The sequence below is a fragment of the Canis lupus genome, chromosome 37 (assembly GCF_048164855.1).
Source record: "Canis lupus baileyi chromosome 37, mCanLup2.hap1, whole genome shotgun sequence".
NCBI classification, from domain to species: Eukaryota; Metazoa; Chordata; class Mammalia; order Carnivora; family Canidae; genus Canis; species Canis lupus.
The window spans coordinates 4,367,554-4,391,904 of NC_132874.1; the positions used below are offsets into that span (position 1 = coordinate 4,367,554).

General features: G+C 43.4%; 1 protein-coding gene and 1 long non-coding RNA gene across 3 annotated transcripts; one reads left to right on the forward strand and one right to left on the reverse strand.

Annotated features, from left to right (window-relative positions):
- Nucleotides 1–3,697: 3,697 nt before the first annotated feature.
- NRSN1 (neurensin 1) lies at nucleotides 3,698–24,286 on the reverse strand. The gene is made up of 4 exons (XM_072813604.1): nucleotides 24,128–24,286; nucleotides 22,349–22,424; nucleotides 14,205–14,402; nucleotides 3,698–5,249 (listed from the first exon to the last, which is right to left on the reverse strand). Exons 3-4 carry the CDS (start codon nucleotides 14,400–14,402, stop codon nucleotides 4,851–4,853), a joined length of 597 nt encoding a protein of 198 aa, XP_072669705.1. The 5' UTR covers nucleotides 22,349–22,424; nucleotides 24,128–24,286; the 3' UTR covers nucleotides 3,698–4,850.
- On the forward strand, nucleotides 14,053–23,569 carry LOC140625960 (uncharacterized). Of its 2 annotated transcripts, XR_012025217.1 has the most exons (4): nucleotides 14,053–14,460; nucleotides 17,603–17,706; nucleotides 18,280–18,463; nucleotides 23,442–23,569. It is a non-coding gene; the product is annotated as an uncharacterized lncRNA (long non-coding RNA). The 2 variants fall into 2 exon arrangements; XR_012025218.1 differs by lacking the exon at nucleotides 18,280–18,463 and having other exon boundaries at nucleotides 14,072–14,460.
- Nucleotides 24,287–24,351: the final 65 nt, after the last annotated feature.

A 24,351-nucleotide genomic window follows, 5' to 3' on the forward strand; every position in this document is an offset into this window, starting at 1 on the left:
AATGTTTGTTGTGGTGGAACCCTCAGATGGCAGGGTTTGGTGGGCTCACGTCCCAGCCCCTGTCCCACCAGCAATAGACTGTGTCTGGTGGGAAGAAAGGTCGGATTTCACATAGCTTCTCTTGTCTTAAACTCATCAGTTCTTCCCCAGGATTCCAGAATCATGCCTAATAATTTGGACCATGATTTCATTGTGCACTTTATTTTTACATTTTTTCTTTTAAGCATTTATTTATTTATTTTTAATAAAACTCTAGACCCAATGTGGGGTTTGAACGCATGACCTCAAAATCAAGAGTCTCATGCTCCATCGACTGAGCCAGCCAGGGGAGCTTATTTTTAAATGTTTTTTTTGGGGGGGGGGGTTTCTATTGCTTTATTTTTTTCTCCTTGATAAGAGTCAATGTATCTTTCTGTAGATTAACCTTACCATCTATTGTATGAAATCACAACCCTTCTCTCTTCCCACTCTGATTTTTATTATTTTATAGATATCTGGTTGTTCTCTCTGGAAGCTTTCTTGGATGCTTCTTTCTTTTTTGTCCTAAGATTTCACAAAAATGTGTCTTTTTTCTTTACCCATTCACCATGTTGAATATTCAGCACAGAGAGAAGGAATTTTCTTCTATTATTTTATTAATAATCTTTTTCCCTTTTTCCCCATTATCTTTTTATCTTTGATCGACTCTGTCTTTTATTTTTGATCTCTTCATAAAATTTTACGAGAGGGGATTTTACTTTTTGGGAAGTGTTTTCAAAGTATTCGTGTAGTAATTTCTTATTTTAAAACTATTTGATGTTCTCTTTTATAATATTCAATTTGTCTTATAGTGCAATTTCTTCTTGAAGACTAATTAGATTTTTTTGTAAAGTTCTACTGTGATTTCTAAAATACTTGTGTTTATCATGGAATCTCTTATTTTCCATTTATCCTCTGTCAGGGTGCTCATCTTCCCCAGGTGTCTGATGATTCTGGCTATAGTTTCCTATTTAAGGATGAAGGACCAAGTTGTTTGCTTAGGAGTATTGGAGACAATGACTCTGCTCTTGACCAGGCCATTCTAGGTCTTCCATCTGTCTCTCCCAGGAGTGAGAAGTATGCCTGATAACTCTGTGTCAGTGAGGAGGGCTCCTTGGCTGGAAGATTTTGCTTTTTTTATTTTTTTAGAAGATTTTATTTATTTATTCATGAGAGACAAAGGGGGAGAGAGAGAGAGAGAGAGAGAGAGAGAGAGAGAGAGAGAGGCAGAGACACAGGCAGAAGGAGAAGCAGACTCCATGCAGGGAGCCCCATGTGGGACTCAATCCCAGGTCTCCAGGATCCTGGGTTGAAGGCGATGCTAAACCACTGAGCCACCTGGGCTGCCCAGATTTTGCTTTTAGATGTAGTAATGCCAAGCTGGCCATTAGACGGGGCTCCCCAACTCAAATGTTAGGGCGAGGAGAGCTTCGCTTTGAGATACTCATTTGCATACTCTGACCTTAGTTCTGTGCAGAAAATCCATTTTCTCCCCTGTACACACACATACACACATGCACAGGTGCACACACACACATTAGGTATGCAGAACTTTTAGTGCCTATCAATCATCTATTTTCTGTACTGCCAGCACAGCAAATGCCTGGCTCTAAATACAGGTATGATAGTTGTTTTAAATGACCAGATAATAGTAGCCCATAGCTTTGACAGATTCACTTTCGAGGGTTCACCCTCATGAACATATGATCTCTGTACCCAAACAGTGAATAGTCTAGCTTCTAATGGAAGAAACAGATGTGTAAACAAATCACTGTGATAAAAAGAGATAAGTGTGATAGAACATGTCTGCACAAAATGCTGGCTGCATGGAGGAAGAGACAGCAAGTCTGAGCCAGAGTTGGAGAGGGAGAGGGAGGAAACACCACAGAGAGCTTGTTGGATGGAAGCGTAGCCTGCAGACTCCAGGGCCAGGCTGATGAGATTTGAATCCTGGTTCTTCCTGGGCAAGTTTGCCTGTTTCCTCCCCTGTCAAATGGCATATGACAGTAACTCTGATCTAACAGGGTTTTGGGGGAGAATTAGATGGATTACCTACATAAAATGCTTCCACTCAGCACATGGTAGGTCCCATTATTATTGCTATTATTTCCCAACATGGCCTTGAATGATGGGTTCAACAGCCAGCGATGGGCAGATGGTTATTGCTGGGAGGAGAAGCAGTGTGAATGAAGGCATGCTTCGGGAGGCTGGGATGCAGGGCTCTGGACTGAGTGTCAGAATAAGACTGGGAAGGAGGGTCAGAGGCTGGGAGGCCTCGGATGCTTCTGGAGGGCCTGCTACAGTCTCCTGCCATCAGTTCTCAGGCTTGAGATGCTGTGCACAGAATAAGTCAGGGGATCTCTAACCTATATACACTGGAAAACTTGTTGGGATCCCATTTCATAGGTGGCACGGATAAAATAGGATCAGTAAGGACATCCAGTGAGAAGAACATCCAGATGTGTCTCCCTGCAGAAGACAATGTGGGAAGGGCCAGGAAATCATTGAATGAAAATCCTCGGAGCCTGGGACAGGGGTGGAGTGGTTAGTTAGCCATCTTAAGACGTGTTAGGCTTGCAGGTAACTTGGAATGATAGGATTTGGTCCAAGTTGTGGAAGGTTTAGAAAGGAAATTTTGGAAAGATATGGGAGTAAGCTTACAAATCGTGTAGAGCCACCTTAAGAGGCAGGGGTTTGCCCTGTGAGGCAGCAGAGGTGCATCACAGAAACTCCTGAGCACTGACTAGTTCCGTGCTGATGTGGGTGGGCCCACTGCACACTATACCTGTGTGATCTCTCGACTAAACCCATCCTGTTTCTCCAGTTGCAGTGTGAACACCATCTGGCCAGCTTCCCTCCCCAGCTGTGGGCATGCATTTTCACACTGGAAATTTCAGGAGCAGGGAGGAGAGACTAGCTCTCCACAAGCAGGCAGATTGAGACCAAGGCTCTAGGGCCATCCTGGCCGCCATTCCACTGACATCTGCCCCCTCAGGCTGTTCCCTGTCAGTACATATGGCCTGAGCTCTCTCCAAAGATCATTCCTCTGCTTTCCTACAATCCCTCCCAAGGGCACAGGGATGGTCCTCACAAGCACCTGCTCTCAGATAACCCGGGCAGGACAGGAAAGCCGGGAGATGCTGAATTGCTTTTTCAGAGCCAGCCTCTCCTCTCTGCTCTTGGTTTCCTTTAGGTCTTTGTGGGGAACAGAGCTGCTTTTTAATGGCTGTTATCATGCCTGTACCTAAAGGTTCCCAAGCCCTGCCACCATTATTTGTTCATTGTGGAGGCTTGGCAAAGCCAAGTCTCACCCTCCAAGATTCACTGGTGCATGAGGCAGAAGCAAGCATGGAAAGCTTCAAGTGATGTTGCCTTGAACAGATGCTAGGGGCTTACATAAGGCTCCAAAGGATAAAATTAAAATGCTATTTCCACAGTAAGGTGAGAACGTGAGGAAATGGGGACAATTTCTCCCCAATCTGGCCCATGATCCTTGTTGCAGGTGCCCACCTGCCCTGGGTTTCCTGCTGGACCATGCATAGCAAACAGTGTGCAGCCAGAGCACCAACCGTTTGCTTGGTTCTTCCAGGGAAACATGAGAGCTTATATGGCCTCAGGACCAAGACTTGCATGTTGGAGAGACAACAGCCGTGGTGAAGGAATGACAATACAAGTCAGGTCTGCTTGGTCACATATTTTATTTATCCAGTGAAGGAAGAAAGAAAAGAGAGACAGAACTCGAAGGTGGCACAATTTCTGAGAGAAATCCAAGGTCACATGTTCCTTAGTCCAGTTTGAATCCACAGATTAAGTCCAAGTGCATAGGGATGAGACGAGCATCTTGCTGGAGAATAAAATATCTTATCTGAGAAAGAAAACCCTTTTTAAGGTTAATCTCTACTCACGGGTTTCTTATTTGAGGATGGCTTACTTTGGTCTTTATAAAAACATGACAGCGCTCTACAAACTGCTCAGGTTGGATATTGAAAGGTGAGTAGCTGCTGATTCGGAGATTTTCTGAGAGTTGGGCTCTCAGACAGTCCCACTGAGGTGTGAGCCATGGGGATATCACAAACATGTCCCCAGGGAGACATGATGACAGCGGCAAAAGAGGAATCTCGGCCACCACATCCAGGATCTTTGTCATACAGTTGGGGAAACTGAGGCCAGGGGAGGTTAAACGAATCCCCCAGGGTCACACAGCTAGTTCATAGTCCTATCTCATTCCCTGGCTTCTGGACACCGCACAGACACTCCCAATATCAATCTCTTCCCTAAGATTCTAAAATTGGCAATATTAGCTTTTCAGGTGAAAACGTTGGAAAAACCCAAACAGAGCAAAACAAGATTTGTGGAGAACTCCAATAAATTCGTATCCAGTCTCCGTAACCTCGGGGGAAGATAGAGTTGAAAGACTAATGTTGGGGTCAAAACCAAGGAGCTCGATTTTTCTACGGACACACGTGACGATATCTTACACGTAGTGAGACAGGAACGGAAGGAGCACCACACAAGGAAGATCAGGAGACCAACATGAGAAAGTAAAACACAGCACATCAGCCGTCGGTCACCTGGTCTAAACTGCTGGGTGCTCTCCCCGGGGTGCGCGGGAAGCAGCAGAGCATCACGGCGTCTGCGGGGGGAGCTCCCGAGGGCACCTGCCGGCCCCGAGCGCCCCAGAAGCGGTGCGGCGCATCCCTGGGGTCTCCGCCCCGCCGCGCCCCCGAGCCCCCCGAGCCCCCCGAGCCCCCCGAGCCCGGCCGCCCTGAGCTCACGCCCCGACCCCGACCCCGGCCCGCCCACGCCGCGTGGGCACCGGGACCCCCAGCGCTTCAGGAGGCCGACACGGGCTGGACACTGTGCACCCTGGACAGAGTGACCGGGATCTTGGTCTCCCCGGGGCCCGGAGCTCTCGTGATGGGCTGGGCGGGAGGCCTGACGTCGGCGATCCGCTCTTTGAACTTCTGCTGGAAGAGCTTCTCTTCCTGGGAGCAGCTCCTCACGAACACGGACATCAGAAGACACCCCGCCATGGACGTGCCCCCCAGGCAGAAGAGAACCGCCCCGGCCAGCTTGCACGCGTCGAGGGCTCCGTTAAACTGCACGGCCTGCGTGTCCACCACCACAAAGTCGGCTTCCCCGAAGGCTTCGATTTTGGGGGGCACCAGGAAGCCCACTGCCAGAACGGTCAGTCCAAGAATCACAAAGACTGTGCCCGAGATGAGTCCGACCTGGAGAGAGACACACGGGGGTGGGACAGAGTGAGCACAGCTCTCCCGAGCCCTACCTGGCAACACATGGTTTTGGGGACAAGTTCATATTCCCGTTCACCCCAAATCTGTATCAGACGCCTACATCATTTCCTAACTGTAAAAGAAGGTGGCAAAAGGAGGCCACCAGGAACGGCCGCCCTGCCTTGATTTTCCCTTTGAGCTTTCTGTTTGCACAAGCTTTGCAGCTGACCAAGCCGCCTTTGGTTTAGGTGGTCTCGTTCAGGCTCTGATGAAGAGCAAGGCCGCTCTGACATCAGGACTCGCTTGACTCCATCCACTAGGTCCTGATGCTCAGAGAAGCTGGCCTGGCGCTCACAGGGATGCTGTGTTATTCTCCTGCTGATAGAATCTGTGACACAGAACATTAGTGTCAAATGAGCTCATCCCACGCCCGCGATGAAGTGACATGAAACAAGCCCGCTTTGTCGGTGTCTAAGCACAGTGAAAACCACCTCATCGTGCAAATCACAAAATATCAAAAGCCTCCCCCCAACTCCCACCAAGTAATACGAACAACAGCTGCTTCTGTACCAATTACAGCTTTAGTCCTACCCTCATCTGCCCTCCCTGTGGGTAAGATTTCTTATTTATTTGTTATCCAATCACAGGACTGATCCTGACAATCCAGAATGAACTCTAGCTCTATAGACCCTCTGCCTGCCCAAAGCCCCCATCCCATAATACATCCTTCCTCACACTCTTATTGGAATACCCCAGGAGACCCTCTGGTGTCACCTCTCTCACTGTGGTGAGTGATAAAGTCAACTTGTCCAACATACAGGTATGTTCCTGGTGATCTGAATGGAGGATGCTGGCAATCCACATAACTACCCACTCCTTCCCCAAGTTACTGGGAAGGAATTGCTTATGTTTAAGGGTTCAGGAAATGTAGCTTCAAGGAAGGAAGGTCACTGGCCCAAGGACAGATGACAGTTACCAAGTTGCAGAGGCAGGGCTAGAAGCCACAGAAGGGCCCCCAGGCCATGTCCTTTCTCGGCTCACATGGAGCCACTCGGGGTTTCCTTGCGCAGGCAGATGTTGAGAAGCCCTGGAAGTGGTGGATGGGAAACGAAACTGCATTAGCTCCAGTTTGAATAAAATGTAACACATGGAAGAGAGAGAGAAGACTGTATACCCTTTAGTGGTTTGGAATGGACAGATTCCAGCTTGGGTTCTAGGGCTGCCAACTAGTACTTCAATCATACAAGGAAAGTTACTTAAACACTCTCATCCTTAATTTCCCCATCTATAAAATGATGAATGATAATCGGAGTCGTGGTGAAAACCAAGTGAGGCCAGGCTCAAAGGCACTCAGCCCGGAGCCTGGCTAAGCAATAGACTGTAATAAGTAGCTATTATTACATCTATTTGAATGCACCTCTTACATTGGCAACAGCATTGCAATAATCTGAGCACTTGGACTAAGGAACAGCTAATGTAGTTATTCATCTTTTAAATACATTTTCCATTTCCTCCTGTTCCTCATTGCTTCTAGCTAGCATGACAAAGTTGGAGAAAACCCAAATGGCATACCACCATTTAATTTTGAGCTTCGAATCTAAAGTATATTTATTTAACTTACTTATTAAACTTCAGGGTAATACACTAATAAAGAAGGTCTGGATAATAGAAGGAAAACATATTCACAAATTCATCAGAGAGCTAGTGTGCTATTATCTTTTGTGACCATAGCATAGCGTTTGACATGTTTTCCACTTCATCCTCACAAGCATCTTATGAAAGAGAGGTATTTTTATTCCCATTTCAGCTATAAGAGACTGAGGGACATCGGGTGGAAGAAGCATACTGCAAAGCCCTGTAGCTAGCAGGTGGTGTGAGCGGGCTCTAACCCAGGTCTGTGTGACTTCTAAGCCTCACACTCCACTTTTATTCTCCTGTGGTACTTCACCAATTACTATTTTGCATATTACCTGCTATTATTTTTATTTTTAATTGCCACAGAGTTTTAGTCACCAATATGGACACATTTCCAAAATGTAATATTGTAAAGAAATTGAAAAAACAGAGCCAATATCATGTCTTCTGAAAGAACAAACTAAACTATTCTACATAAGATCTAAATACTATACTATAGGAAAAATTAGGTTGTTAAATATAACATTTTGGATGGCTTTCTAGATTTTTCTAAAAATAGTGACAACTTCACCTCCAAAGACCAACCATTATTTGTAACTTAAAAATGAGTCACATTGGAAAGTTCTGAATGCACAAGCTAAATTAACATAAATATCCATGGTGACATGCCTCGCATGTCACTAAATCATCTTCCTCAAGAATTGGCACTGATTTTCAGGAACTGAGCACTGTGGGAATGTATCCATCTCAGTTTCTGAGGTTCTCAAGAGCAACCGAGGCCAGTGCTCTCCGACTTCTATTTCTGTCTCACTCTCCATATCCCATTCCTGCCTTACACGCCATAAATATTCCTAACTGAATAACTTGAACTGCCAGACTGCTGAATACGGAGCCAGGTGATTGATTCTCAGAGCAGTCTGCTCCTCAACTGAGCAGTGCTTTATAGATTAAAATCCACTCTTGGAATCTCACTCAGAAGCTAAAAGGCAAACTAAGCCTTGCAGATGGCAGGACTCCTGCTCACTTCAAGAACTGGAAAGTGGCTGGCCTCCCAGCGCCTCTTCCCTGTTGCATCAGAGTATCAGAAGGAGGCCTGCCATCTGTGGAGGGGAGCATGACGGTGGCGAACAGCCCACTCCTAGGACACAGAAGGTGCCCTCAATGCAAGTCTAAAGAGGATCTCTGAGACATGTGCCCAGAGAGGACCCTAAACATTGTGGAAACACATTTGGGAGAGTATGGGAAGGCGGGAGTGGCGGGGCAGCCATGGAATCTAAAATACACTGTGTCTTAACTGAGAGTATGACGGAGGTGAGAAGGGATGTTGGGATGCATCAGCTTAACCCTGGTACCATCCTGGAGTATCAGGAGGAATAAAGATTTTGGGAGTGATGCCATTACAGGACCAGAGAAACTATCTCTGGACACAGCTCTAGGCTGAAGAGGTCCTTGATCTAAGAGAAAGGGGCTCTATTTAATAGAGAGAGTTAAAACATGCAACACAGAGGCCCTGGAAGGTCTGAGAGAGCAAGCAGCCCTGTGTGGGTGCACGCAGAGAGCGGGAAAACCACAGGGCGGGGGCCCTCTGGGGCCAGGAGCAGCCTGGCGCTCCTGGTGGTGGTGGTGGTGAGGTCAAGCCACTGCTGAGACACAAGGGCCTATTTCAGCTGTGACAACCCTTACAACAGCAGAAAGGAGCAAGAACAGCGACTTTGATGGCCTTCCTGGCTGTGGGGAGGAGGTGTGAGAATCCAGTGTCTGCTGCTGGAAAGGGGCATTGGACAAGGAGGAGGACCCCGATTCCAGAAATCTGCTGCTTCAGGCTGCCAGCCAGAGCCTGCTGTTCCTCTGACCAACATCCCCGGCATCATCTGCGTGTGAGCCACTGAGGTCTAAATATACCTCTGTTTACTCCAAATAGCAGGGCTGGCAGCAGGAGCTGTCGCAGCTGTTCTGGCAGAGAGGATGTGGCAATGACTCCTGGAAGCAAGAACCAGCATGGCAGGAAGGACGCTGGGGGCGCTGGCTGGAGCTGAATGTGAAAGGAACCATCTGGGTTCGAGGTCACACTCAAGGGAAGCTCAGCCAAGATGGAAGTCTGGCACTTCTTCTCCATCAGCCCCAAGGCCACCCTGACCTTTCCTCAGCAGGACCTGGGCTCGGAGTGCTGTCACCTCCCAGCGGTGACAACCGATTGCAACTCATCTGGCCTGACCTGCCTGTAGGTACACTGAGCTCTACAGAGCAACCACTGATGCCCAGGTGTGATCTGAAGGGCTCAAAGATCCCTTGCCAAAGGGCATGGTGACGTGGTGCCCCACACTCAGTTTTCTACCTTATGGAGGCTCTGTCCCTCCAGCACATGAACACATTCAATTGTTTCCATCTTCAAAAGCCATTCCAGAGCCCCGTGTCTCTCTTTAGCTACTGCTTGAACCCATGCAACTCTTGAAACTCAAGCTTGGTCCCACAATTTCCCTGAAATTGGCTTCTCTGAGGTCACCAAAGACCTCCTAATCGCCAAATCTAGTATTACTGCATTTGATTATTCTGCAGTCAGGGATTCTGAGCACTTGCATCTTCTTAAAAACCCACACTCTTGTCCCTGTCACAACTTTCCTGTTTCTATAACTGCATCTTCAACAACACACTCTCAACCTGTTTTGCCAGGTGTTCTTAAACTAATGGTGTTCCCCAGGGTTCCCCCTTGACTCATATCTCTTGTTGAAGATGATATCTTTAGGGCTGAATGTGTGACCATGGTGTCAACTCCCACCAATAAACCAGTGACTTCCAATTTCCATCTCCAGCCTGGATTTCCTTCCTGGGCTTTATCCCCGGATTTCTGACAGCTGGTAGGAGGACTTACACAAGAACATCCGAAAAGCTCCTCAAACTGAAAATATTCAATATTCCTTGCTTGTTTCTTTCCTTCCTTCCTCCCTCCCTCCCACTTTCTCTGTGTTCCTGCCATCCACCCATCCACTGAGCTCCTCTCATTTCTAGTATAAAACCAACTCTGTAACACCTAGCAAAACTTTGAAGAAGAATCCAAGACACAAGTTTAAACTCTGGCTTATCTCAGAGCAGACAGGAGGAGGGTGTTGGGAGTAAACAGAGGGGCTACAGAGGACACAGTCTTACCTTGTACTTGCACATTACTGTGGATCACCCTCTGAGAAGTTTCTACTATGGGAGGAGGAAGATCACTCTGAGGTGAGGAAAGCATAAATGGGGTAAGGAGATTGCTCCCATTCGTTTATACCTGCCTTCCTGAGGTGATCTGCTGCACAATCAGGTGGCAACAGCCTTAGCCAAGGTCCAGTGCAAGAGTAAGAAGGAAAGTCCCCCCACAGCCAGTTTGATTCCTGGGCAGTGCAGCAGGTGGCAGGGGGCAGGTGGGACTGCATCACATAGACTTTTGCAGGTGGCAGGAGTTGCAGGCATTGGGGTAAAGGAGTTGTGGTTGAGGCAACCATGGGGTAGAACCTGTGAGGTACAGTGTGTGTGTGTGTGTTTACACCTGACTGTGACACAACCTTCCCAAGAAAGCCTAGCTTTATTTCTTGCTGTACTCAAGCTGGAAGCCTCTGGAGAAATTTAGATTTCAGAGCTTTTCAAAGTCTTCTGTGATCTAGCTCTGTATTCCTTCCCCCATTCGTCTCTGGACCCCTGTCTTCCAACTTGTACTTTACCCCGGCCGTACTGAGCTATTTGCAGGCTTCTGAATATGCCATTATCTCTTCAGGATTCAGCTTCTGCAGGACTCAGTTCTGAAGGACTCAGTTTCTTCCTACCATGTTGCCTATTTCCTGCTTGTTCAAGGGTAATCTCTTTGGGGAGCCACTTCCTCTCCAGGCTGCTTCAGATCCTTCCTGCTCCCAAACCCCATGCTCCCACTACGGACTGTGACTACTTTTAGAGTAGTGTTTATCATTCTGGATTTGTAAGTGTCTGTGAACACGTCTACTTTCCCTATTTATGAACTCCTTCAGGTCACGGCTCTATCTAACTCACAGGTGAAGAATAGCATCTTATTCACAAACAATTCCCAGAGCCTCCCACATAACCTTGAACACAGCAGACATACAAACATTTGTAGAAAGAAAGAATGCATAGCATTGTGAGACACAGGTTATACCACATGACAGGGCAAAGATTCTAACTCAGGCTCATTTGATTCCTATCTCCATTCTCATTAAGTCCATCCATGCTGCTGGTTGCTAAGGAGCCTGCTCCATGGCAGAGTCCCACGGAAGTACCTGGGTAGAGCCCCTCAAGAGAGACCAATGCCACCTTAGTACCACTTTACTCGGAATGGGGAGAGGGCAACCCATGAAACCACCTACAGATGCAGTTTGAAACGAAAGAAAAAAACAACCATAAAAAAAGAATCATAATTAGAAACACGTGCCTAGAAAACAATCACTGCCTTACTCTATATTGATACCAAGCATTTCATAAACCCACTGGCATGAATTCACTTGTACTTCCTATGAAGAACATGAGGAACAGTGAGTTTATTCCCTTGGTAGAGGTGAGGTCTCTAAGAAGTGAATTCTTAGATGATTCAGGTTGACTATAAGCCTCTGAATGCCCAGTCTCATGTTTTGTGGTTAGGTTCTGAGTTTAAGATTTGGATTTCGCTGGAATATAAACTCTGTGAGGCCATGAACTGGAGCCTGTTTTAAGTCTCTGAAGTAGGTCCAGCATAGCAGGGTGGGTGGTGGGGGTTGAGGGGGGGGGGGGCTTTTGAATCTTGTTTGTGTAAAATAGACGTGAAAATTCTGAATTCTGAAATCTGAATTCTGGGGTTGGTAATCTACTGTGAGTTCTTTATTTTGAATCCATCCCTATAGGTTATTTGATGGATTTATAGCTTCTCAAGTCACATAACTGGTAGTGCCTTGGAACCACGTGAATGGTTTCAATATTCTGTATGACAGTGGCATTTCAGACTCTTGGCACAACAGATCCTGTCAGGCAAATATTTGTTTTTTTGACACATGGGGAAGCAACTACCCACTTAACTGGGTAAATACAAGATGTGTCAAGCTTGGCTATGCATTTAATTGGTTCAGGCCAGTAAGGTTTCATCAGAGATGACATTTCTACAGGGCAAGAATGTTGGCTCAACCAATTTTAATACAGAGTACATGACACTTGTAAGATACTGAATTAACACAGGTCTCAGGTAATCCATGTTAACAACTGTGTTACCCACTGCTTTATGTATTAACTAGGTTTCACGTTTTATTTCCACTTCAGGACCCAATGTTTCATATGACATCGGATAGATAGTAGGAGCTAATATGCCGAATGCTTGAGTGCATACCAGACATCTTTCTAATTCTTACAATTTTACCTGGTAGGTACGATAAGCATCACCATTGGGCCCCACTATGATCTTGCCCAAAGGTACAGTGCTTTAAATGGAAGAGCTGAGGTTTGAACCCATGTAATCTGAGGACAGAGGCCAGGCTCATAAACATTACACAACATTGCTTCTTGTTAAACTACATTGCCAGTAAATTGTAAGTTTATGTCAACATCAATGTTAAACATTCTGGGATCTTTTGGGAGAAGACTGGGAATGACTGGGATCCCAGAGCTGGAGGGGACTGGAGGCCCCTCCAAAGGTTGTACTTCTCAGCATTCCTCCCTAAATCCTCACTTTGTTCTTGATTTCTGAATGTTCAGACATCCTGATGCCTCTTCTATGTCCATACTCTCTTCTTGGATCATTTTATCTAGTCCAGTTCCTCATATATTCTGTATGTGAGAGACTCCCGATCCATGAGCTGCATTTAAATTACCACTAGAGATCCCCACTCACATGTCTAATAGGCATCTCTAGCAAAACATGGCCAAACTCAAACTCTTGATTCCTCACCACTCTCACTGCTCTCCCAGTGTTCACCATCCCAGAAAATTATGACATCACTCAGTAAATAGCTTGGGTCACAAGCCTTAGAGGCGTACCTGACTCTTCTATCTCTCATGTGTACTTCATTAGCACATCCTGACAGCTTGGTCTTCAAACTTTATGCTACGTCAGATTACTTCTCACCATCTCTACCAACACCACCTAATCCAAGCCATCATTACCTCTTGCCTGGGTTCATTCAGACCCTCCCAAATAATCTGGCTGCCTCTACCCTTGTCCTCCTATAATCTGTTTTCCATACTGTAGTCAGAATGATCCTGTTAAAATCTTAGTCAGATCATGGCACTCTTCTGCGGAAGACATTCAGGTGGCTTCCCATATCTCTCAACGTAAAAGCCAGTGTCCTCATTATCATCTACATAAATCATGTGTCCTGTTATTTTTCTGGATCCATCACCTGTCCTTTTTCCCATTCTTATTCTATGTCAACCAGACTGGAACTCTTGCCATTTTTCAAGCACGCCAAATTTGTTCCCATTTTACCATTTGGACTTGGTATTTCCCAGCCCAGAAGGACCTTCAGCTAGGTAATCTTATGGTCTGCTTCCTCAGCTCATCCTGGTACTTGCTCAAATGTCATCTCCTTTGAAGGGGTGTCTATAAACAGCACACTAAATACCAGGCCTCCATCACTCCCTACCCTCTTGTCCTCATTCATTTCTCTTCACAGCACATGTCACTACCAGACATTCTGTTATTTGGATTATTTGTTTATGGTTTATTTTCCATGATAGGTTGCAAGTTCCAAGAAGGCAAGGGATTTTCCTTTTCTGTTTACCACTTTAATTTCTAGCACTTTGCAACTTCTTGGCACATAGTAGGTGCTCACTAATTATATGCTGAATGACTGAATATATTGTCTAATGAGGTGCCTTCATGTGAAGAAGCTGAAGCTCACAGAGCCTCATGATCACATCTGATAGAGGTAGAACTGGCACACTGACCATTGTATTAGGTCTCAGCATCAATCTCTCTCAATAGCCAATGATTTCTTCTTAATAATTGTTGTAATCTGTCAAATGATACTTACCAAGCCTATAAGGGAGGCTAGAAGCGTAATGTTTTGCCTATGGGTGGCTTCACAGCTGGTGAATTTAGTGGCACATCAGTCACAGTAGCAAAAATAATAATTAATGATGACACTTATACCTATTTGTGTTTAACCTGCAAATCAACAATTGTACTGTGTTCAGGGGCTTTCTTCAGCCCAAGGCTTCTATTCTCCTTTCCTAAGGGAAGAAAAACCACTTAGTGTTACCAAGACTGATGCACACAGAGAGGACCAAACCCCTCAGTTCTTCATAGCTCCAGGGTTTACCATTTCCAATAACGTTTTCATCTCTTGACTCACACAATTGTTCTTTGCTTACCTTCCAGAATACTGAGCTCCACCTATTAGGGGATCTCTGGATCTGGAAATCATCCTCATACTCCCAGATTGAGGTGGTACAGTCCTCATAAAACTGGTGCAGGTAGGACCGGACTCCATAGCGCTGGTAGTTACCCTCAGTAGCAGTCTGTGCCTGCTTGGACCGACAGATGTTGCTGCAAGAACTCATCCTTCGCATCTAGAATGACAACATCCACAGGCATCAGCCCCACGAGCACTGGCTTCAGGATTAAGAGGTGAGAACCAGGCTGAGTAATGTTAGTCTATTTGAACAATTCTCTTTTCTTAAGAGAAGAGACATTTTTAAAGAGCTCTGCTTTTCTACTTAATGCAAAATTACCCCCAAACACTCAGTGACTAGAAGCTGGTTCTTCATAAATGAGACATAACAGCACAGCTCATTTAAATTATGCAAATATTTCAGCAAGAACCACATGAAAAATGGCAATAGAAAAGCGGATATTTTCATTGTCTTGACAAGGAATCTTTAATCACTTAGAATCCAGTAGTCTTTACACTTACATGTTAAAGAATTAGCCAGATACTCTCACTTGCTACATATGGAATTTGTCTTGGATTGTCCTCTTGGATGCTTAACCATGTTCCCTTGTGGAGAATACATGGTGTTACTCTTTAGCAGTTTGCAATTTAGCTTTCAGATCTCATGGATCTTGCTCTAACATTTTAGCTAAATGTCACATTGTACAGAAGCTGTATTTGAAGGCTGCTGAGCAACTTACGCTTCATGCTTTATTAATCACAAATGGCTCAGCCAATAATTTACACCTCACCAACCCTAACACTAGATATCTCAGTCATTATTTGTGGATACATGTGTCCATGTGGGATGATAGAACACAGTGAAGAGGGTAAACCCAGCCTTTCATTACATTGCATGAAGCGTCTACTATACACAAGAGGCCAGAGAATTGTTAAATGAAACTATGCTCTAGGTGGGCTCTTTGAGACTCTGTCTTCTTAAGATGGAAATTTCTACTTGATTTAACCTAATCAATACCTTTTAGAGAAAAGCATTTGGTTATTAATTCACATAAAAAAAAGGAATTGCTGACAGACAGCAATTTTGGTGAGTAAGGAAGCTTTTAGTAATTCTCTGGTGTTTGGTTTTCTTATCTCCATATAAGCAGATAAATATGTAGCTGAAACGTGAAATACTTTTTTAGATTTTCTAGTTATCCTCCAGATGGGTTTCCCTGTATGGACATAGTCTCAAAATGACAAAGCAAGAAACAATGTAGAAGGATATTTTCCCATTGAACCAAGTTCTCTCAGGGCTTGTCCTGTAATCCAGACTAAAAGAAGACATATAAAATGTTTCCAATTACTTATCAAGAAACCACATAGTGATGTTTATCTACCTACAAGGAAAAAGTTAATCTAAGCTTCCAGCAAGGGTCCCTGTGTGGGCACTTAGTTTGGTTGGATAAAATTATGGGGCTAGGGGTACCTGGGCATCAGTGGTTAAGCGTCTGCCTTTGGCTCGGGTCATGATTCTGGGGGTCCTGGGATAAAGTCCTGCATCAGGAGCCTGCTTCTCCCTCAGCCTATGTCTCTGCCTCTCTTTCTGTGTCTCTCATGAATAAATAAAAAATAATATGAGGCTTAAATCAAAATTGAAGTTAGCATTGTCCTGTCCCATGGCCACAAAGTGAATCCATAAAATTATCTTGTAATGTGTGCTCTAAGCCAAAAATGGTTTCTGGTTAGAAAATGCAGTCAAATTCAGGAAAAAAAAAAAAAATGGCCCGATCTTAGAAAAAATGATGCAAATAGGTGCTACCAATGGTGACCAATACTCTCATCTTTTAAGTGTTGGTCAGTATTACGCTTAGTGTCTCTCTGCCTGTTTCAGACATGGTAGCCAGGAGAAATCACCCAGGAAGAGAGAGCAGGGGAGACAATTAAAAACAACAACAACTTCTTCTTCTTCTTCTTCTTCTTCTTCTTCTTCTTCTTCTTCTTCTTCTTCTTCTTCTTTTTTCTTCTTCTTTCTTCTTCTTTCTTCTTCTTCTTCTTTTTTTACTTTTAAACATTTCAGAAGGATATTATTTCATAAAATATAAAGATATTAGAATGTACGTTGTCTGGAGCAGCAAAGTCTGTTGCATCTAATGCTTTTTTTTAGCATAATTTTCATATGTTAAGTGTTAGGATGATCTCTTTAGTACCTTTAATTTAATGCCTTACAATGAAGATGATAAATAAGGGTCTATTAGTAATGATACATAAGTAGACTAATTTAATTTTTTTTTTTTTCTAATTTAATTTTTTAAAAGATTTTTTATTTATTCATTTGAGAGAGAGAGAGAGAGAGAGAGAACATGAGCATGAGCAGGGAGGGGTCAGAGGGAGAAGCAGACTCCCTACTGAGCAAGAAGCCTGGCACAGGGCTCCATCCCAGGACCCTGAGATCATGACCTGAGCTGAAGGCAAATGCTTAACTGACTGAGCCACACAGGCACCCTCATAAGTAGAATAATTTTATTTTATTTATTCTTTTAAAGATTTTTATTGATTTATTCATGAGAGACACAGAGAAAGAGGCAGAGACATAAGCAGACTCCCTGTGGGGAGCCCGATGTGGGACTCGATTCCAAGACCCTGGGATCATGACCTGAGCCCGGGATCATGACCTGAGCCAAAGGCAGATGCTCAACAACTAAGCCACCCAGACGCCCCTAAAGGCACTTTTTAAAAAAGACATTCTAATAAAATTTTGATCAAGGTGAGAAGGGATTAGTATTTTACTAATTCTGTTTTGTCACTGAACAAACTAGGCACAGAAAAGTCATCTGCTAAAGGTTATATCATGAGTCAGGGAACATATGAAAGATGACAATACAGAAAGCAGGAGTATGGACTGAATTACATACTTGTATAATCAGACCAACTGATCCAAATATGTATTTTCAGGTTTTCTATAAAACATCAGAGACTTTAACATGGAGAAAGGACAAAAATAGGACAGGAGCAAAAAGAAATTCCTCATAGCAACAGTATGAGTTATTTTGCTTCGATGCCAAAGTCACGTTTGCTCAGGGGTAGAGCTGTGATATAGAGCTGGATGGTGTGACATATTGTAGTCCCTCCCCACACTGCTGGTTTCTGGCACACAAGGTCGAGTGTTCCTGCTTTATAGGATGGGACTCAGTAGTCCAACTTTGTTAAATAAAATATGGGTCAAATCATAGGGATAGAAAGTGTTCTAAAACAAATGTTTTTCAACAACAACAACAAAAAAAAACCCAAATGTTTTTGAGCTTGACTGATGGGAGGCCCTACTCTAAGAATAAATTTTTAGTGATGTTGGATATGTGCCAGGAAAGGAATCCCACTGAGCCTTATTTTCTTCTCCAGGCATATGAAGCACGAGAACACACCCACTGTGCTAAACACCCAGGGAAGAGAATGGGTTCTAATCCTAGTTCTTGACCTACAACATTTTGGTCATGACATTGCAGGTAAACTCATTAACCTCCTTGGCCTTTGGTTTTATCATCCTTAAAGTAAGATGTTGGGCCATATTGCCTTGAATTTCTTCCAGATACAATTTTCCAGGAATCTTTGGCCATGAATTTACAAAACAAGTCAATAATTTTGTTGTATAAACAACTGGGTTTGCTGATTTCCCATCTCCTCTCATACTTTCATTGATTGATTGTCAGATTCTTTATCATCATCATATATATGAAGCTTCAGTTTAAAACAGCACATAAGCTACTAGTTAGGTCAGTTACTTGGTATTAAGTAGACTAAATAGTTGTGAATTGTTTATTTGTTTAACAACTTAATTCAGGATTGTATACATTGCTTAAATAGCACAAGTGTATCTCAGATTTTGTAAGTTTGGTTCCAGACCTCAGCAATAAAGCAAATATATAAAACAAGTTTAAATAAACTTTTTGGTTTCCCAGTGCATATAAATGTTATTTATACACTATACTGTAGTCTACTAAGTGTGTAATAGCATATGTCTATTAATTTAAAAAAATGCTTTATTGCTGAAAAATGTTAACCATCATCTGAACTTCCAGCAAGCCATAATCTTTTTGCTGGTGGAGGGTCTCTGCCTCAACGTTGATGGCTGCTGACTGATCAGGGTGGTGGTTGCTTAAAGGTGGGCATGGCTATGGCAATATCTTAAAATAAGACAACAATGAAGTTTGCTACATCAACCGACCCTTCCTTTCACTCGGACTCCTAATGGCCACCATAGAGGTATTGATTGTCCTAATTTCAATATTGTTGTGTCTCAGGGAACAGGGGGCCCAAAGGAGAGGGAGAGAGACAGAGGAATGGCTGGTTAACAGAGCAGTTAGAACACATACATTTATCGATTCAGTTTGTTATCTTATATGGGTGTAGGTCTCGGCCCCCCAAAACAATCACAATAGTAACATCAAAGATCACTGGTTACAGATTGCTGTAACAAATATAGCAATAATGAAAAAGATTGAAATATTGTAGGAATTACCACAATGGGACACAGAGACATGAAGAGAACAAATGCTGTTGGAAAAATGATGCTGCTAGTCTTATTTGATGCAGGGTCGCCAGTTTGTAAAAAAACCCTCAGTTTGTAAAAAACATTATCTGTGATGCACAGTAAAGTTAAGTGCAATAATATGAGGTATGCCTGCAGTCCCTGGGGGTCTTAGAGGTTTCATACATCTTTCCATATATATAACTAATTGGATTCATTCTTTGAGGAGAATGATCATTAGAAAGGAGTTTTAAAATATAGCATGTTAGGGGATCCCTGGGTAGCTCAGCGATTGAGCATCTGCCTTTGCCTCAGGGCATGATCCCGGAGTCCCGGGATCGAGTCCCACATTGGGCTTCAGGCTTCCTGCATGGAGCCTCCTTCTCCCTCTGCCTATGTCTCTGTCTCTCTCTGTGTGTGTCTCTCATGAATAAATAAATAAAATCTTTAAAAATAAAAAAATATATATAGCATGTTACCACGACAATTTTACACCTACAAAAACTCAACAGAATTATAATTCCTCATAGGGAAGCCCGTAACTTTTTGTCTCAATATAGAAATGTTATAGTTATTTAGAATCTACCTGGTTGATTGATACCTCCAATATTATAAAGAGGATACACAATGCCACTTGATAAAGTCACTTTAAAAGCTGGGCAATTATTATAAAATAAAAAGGAATGACAAGAAATGGAAGATATGTCCAAAGGCTTTTCATCTTGGCTCAGCATTTACCTAATAAGCAATGTTTCATGAGAAATCTGGTGTTTGTATTTGAATAGCTATAGCTATAGTAGCAGCTGCAGAAACAATAATGTTCTATCTATGACTCTTACTAAGTGATGGATTCTAGAGATGGCTTTGCTTTAGATAAAGCCTTAACATTCCAGAAAGTGCATGAAAGGGGGGGGGGGGGTTGGTGAGTGAAAATATTTTCTAGTCTTGTACTTAAATGAGTCCATGTGAGTATTCCTTTTATAAACACCCCAGCTCATGTTTGATGTTGTGTCCTTGCTGCCAGTATGGCCATCATGATGGAGCATGAGCAACATTAACATCTGGCTGTTTGGTCCTCTCTAAAGAGGGAGTTATTTTCATTCTCTCTGAAGGACATTCTAGGTGCTAATTAGTGAGGATCTGTCCGTGGTTTTCTTCTTTTTATAACGTCTATGGTATCTATCTCCATTGCATGCATGGTTATACATTTAGATGGATATTCAACTCTTGGCAGCACAGCACACCTGTCATGTCCCAGAGACCAACTAGAAGAGAAAATCATTCCTTAACTCCTTTCCCAAACTCTTCTGGGAGGCTTCCTATAATTAGCATGTTCAATGTCAGCACTCAATCACTCTCTATACTCTTGTTCAAATTTGTATCTTTTTATAGTGCTTGTTACCATCTGATGCTCTGTTATGTGGTTTATTTGCTTATGGTCTGACAGCCTATGTTGTGATGGACTGTAAGCTTCATGAGGACAAGTGCTTTTTCTCTCCTATTGACAAGCACTTTGAAACTTCTTGGCACAAAGCTCCACATGGGCTGGTGTGGATGATGGCCTGAGTTGTCCTTCCTTTTTCATTCCTCCCTTCCTTCCTTGTTTTTACAGCACTAATTATGCGCCAGATTATGTGAAATAATAAAGATGAGTGGAGCTCAGTCTGCTCTCAGTGGATACTTAGATTCGAAGGAGAAACACTTCTCGGAGCAAGAAGTACAAAAAATGGGCACCAAAAGCAGGTGTTTGCTGGAGCCCCTGGGTGGCTCAGTCAGTTGAGTGTCTGACTCTTGATTTGGGCTCAAGTCATGATCTCAGGGCCATGGGATCTAGCCCTGCATCAGGCTCTATACGCAGCAGAGAGTCTGCTTGAGATTCTCTCTCAGCCCCTCCCCCTGCTTGTGCATGTGCTCTCTCAAATAAAAATAAACAAATCTTAAAAAAATTAAAAAAAACAACCAAAGTATTTGCTGCTGGAGAAAATGAAAATGCTGAGAATCCCTTGAACAATTTTCCTTAAAAATTTTTTAATTTAAATTCAATTTAGGGGAATCCCTGGGTGGCGCAGCGGTTTGGCACCTGCCTTTGGCCAAGGGCACGATCCTGGAGACCCGGGATCGAGTCCCATGTCGGGCTCCCTGCATGGAGCCTGCTTCTCCCTCTGCCTGTGTCTCTGCCTCTCTCTCTATGTCTATCATTAATAAATAAATAAAATCTTTAAAAAATAAATAAATAAATTCAATTTAGTTAGCAGATAATGTATTATTAGTTTCAGGGATAGAATTTAGTGATTCATCCGTTGCATATAATACCGACTGCTCATTACATCACATCCCCTTCTTAACGCGTATCACCCAGTTACCCCATCCCTCCACCCCCTACAGCGACCATCAATTTGTTTGAGTTAAGAGTCTCTTATGTTTTGTCTCTCTCTGATTTCATCTTATTTTATTTTTACTTCTTCTCCTCTATGAACAATTCCTCTTTAAGGAAAACCCATATGTGTATTATTATGATCTCTATGTGTACCAATATGCTATAGTATCAATTTTTTGGAAATTTGAATTTCAGTCAAATAAATGCAATTACTTTTTATTTTACTTGAAAAATGTTCATTGTCATGAAAACAGAAATAAATATGCCTCACAAAACTCCAAGAACACCACAGACTCTATATTATTTGTCTCCATGAGAGAAGAGAGGCAGAAAATTGAGGCACAAAAAAGATTAGTGTTTTCCCATGGCTCCATGTGTGAGTCATTTGTGAGGCCAGGCACAGGCCCTGTTCTGTTTATTCTCTTTGAAATATCATTCAATTTTTCATACTGCTTTTCTTTCCCATAACATCATTCTGAGATAATGAGAGTGAAGTCCCCATTAGAGCCACTTTTCCACAGAGCCAGTGCTGCAGGGTATAGGCACAGAACTGCTTTAGACCATTTATCCAACACCAAACCAAAAGGTCAATTTGCTTAAAGGACTCAGTCTCAGTGTGGAAGCAGGAAGGCATGAAAGCCTGCTAACAGCTTTTTCATTTTTAAATCAGGCATTCTAGAATTGTATAAGCATGACCTTAAAACTTGAAAATGTGTTTCTACCAAAAGATCATTTCAGAAATATTTTCTTTCCTTGGAAGTGTGGTAGAGATTGTAGCTCTATATTATGACTTTGTAATACCTTATAAGTCAGTAGGTATGTGGCCACTTTTATAATTTTTTTAAAGGTTTAGTTATTTGTTTTAGAAAGAGAGAGAGAAAATGAGCAGGAGGGGCAGAGGGAGAAGGAGAGAGAATCTCAAGCAGAGTCTGTGCCAAGCATGAAGCTGAACACAGGGTTCAATCTTATGACCCAGAGATCATGACTTGAGCTAAAACCACGAGTCAGCCACCCAACCAACTCTGCCACCCAGGTGCCCCCACTTTTATAATTTTTTAAAAAGGAGTAATGATACGCAATTGTCTTATTACTTTTTCAAGATATGTTTTTAAGTAAGGTATACAAGGTCCAAAACCAAAATGAGAAGAGAAAAAGAACCCATATTCTCTTTAAACCTCCTCTTTATCTATATTCAAATCACAAGGTGCTTATGAATTCACATGTGACAAGGATGGAGTCTTACCTTTGAAGTCTTCCTCTTTCTCTTCTCCTTGTTTAGCCTTTGACCTTTCTTTTCAATGGCACATCATCCTTCAAATCTATTTAAGAAAAAAAAAATCTCTGCAGAACGTGATACAGATAAAAATCTAAATTCCATAAGCCATTCTCGTGGCTGTAAAGAGTAATTTTAATGTTGACATAAACATTGACAAAGGACTTCTTGTTGAAGAGCAGGGAGATGTTTGTTTTTAACAAAAGTATGTGTCTTTCATAACTTTTTAATGGGCTCTCATGAGACTTTATAGGGTAAATGATTGGGGTTTATAAACTATAACACACTATGCAAACCATATTCTTATTTTGATATGGTTATATGCCATGTAGTCAGTAATACAACTAGACTAATACATCCGTATTTTAAAAATTCTAAATAAAAAGTTTATTTGCTCCCTAGATACTCTAGAATTGATTTATTTGGTGCCTCTTCTATTACATTGTAAAATAAATTAATCTTATAGCCATTGTATTTTCTGATCTGTTTACAAGCATTTTAGACTTATTAAGTTTCTTTAAATGATTTACTCATTGGGTTGATTTTTTTTACTTCTATATCCATTTCTTCCTATCGTGATCATTTTACTTTCCATCTGCCTAAGAAAAGCAGGTGCCCATGCAAAATTTAATTAAAAAGCCACTGCCTGCTATAGAGCTACTGGCTTCCTACATTACTCTAGTCATGTGAAATAAAATAATAGCTGGGGGATATTTTTCAAGAGGTCACTAAAGATTCTTTCTGACGAGCAGCTCCTCATCCATTTGGAAGAGAACCTCAAAGACTTGAGTGAACAAGCCTAGTTGATGCCTGACAGACTGTTTCCAGTATTTTCCAGTTTCAGTCTATATGAACCATAGTCAAATGTTCTTCAAGACTCATTTCTTTGCCCTAAAATTTTATTTTGCAGATGTTATGTGTGCAGATTTGGGTGGTGGTGGTGGGGGGGGGCAAATTTTATTAGGGTCCTGGATCTGGATAAGCAAAGAAAACAAGTGTAGCCCCCCTTCCCCCATCTGTGCCTCTCTCAACTAAATGTCCTTCCTTTTTGTCTTCTCTGAAGGAAATGACTGCACACATGCCCTTCGCCGAAGGCTGGGCTGGGCTGGAGCCCGGGATCTCTCCAAGGTGCTGAAAGCATTTCTGCTACAGAGCCAGGAACCAATTAAGTAAACACCAGCTGCTGTTTAACCCCAGCTCAGTTTTCTTTGAGGTCATCAGCTTTGGTCTGACCCCCACCCAACGCCTCTTTCTAACAATACAGAGAAGTAGGTCTTGAGATAATAGCAAAGCACTCAAGTATCTTTGAATATGGCAAAGGAATGGGGAGGGCAAGGGGGGCCGGTGAAATCCAGCTTAGAAACCAAATCAAACCAGCTTTGCAAACTCCAAACACGTATATTTGACTCTTAACCTAATGTAGAACTTTTCTTGTCTCCGGGGAAAGAAACTCTTCAGTTTTCCCTGTACACCTCCCAAATCCTTACGTAACACAGACCACACAAATCACCAAAGCACGGAGTTGGCTTCCCATAATTTGTATGGGTTCACGGATTTTAATATGCATGATATTTGCAGAGATTTGTGCACCTATAATAGACGCGAATGGGTGAGGGGTGTGTGTGTGTGTGTGACACAGATGCAGAAAAACAGAATATGCAGATTTGTGCGTGAGGAGCGGGGAATGAGAGAAGGGGAGGAGAGGGGGAATCGGGGAAGGACAAGCGGGGAGGCTCCGCACGGCTTTACCTGCCGCCTGCGATCCCCCGACCCGTGGAGCAAGTGCAGCCGGCTAGCCGCAGATCTCTCGCAGGGGTCCCATCGCCGCCGCCGCCGCCGCCGCCGCCGCCTCGGCTCCCGCGTGCAGAGCTCAGCCCGCGCGTGATTGACAGCTCGGCGGCCCGCGCGGCGGAGGCGGGCCCGGAAGGGCCACGTGCGTCCGCGGGGCGCGGGGCGCGGGGCGCGGGGGCGGG

What these genes read in the sequence shown, in the direction of transcription:
- NRSN1 (XM_072813604.1), bottom strand. Translation starts at nt 14,402, where the DNA reads ATGCGAAGGATGAGTTCTTGCAGCAACATCTGTCGGTCCAAGCAGGCA. An exon ending in GGAGCTCAGTATTCTGGAAG is followed by an intron (nt 5,250 to 14,204) that starts GTAAGCAAAGAA and finishes GTCTCTCTCCAG; the next exon opens with GTCGGACTCATCTCGGGCAC.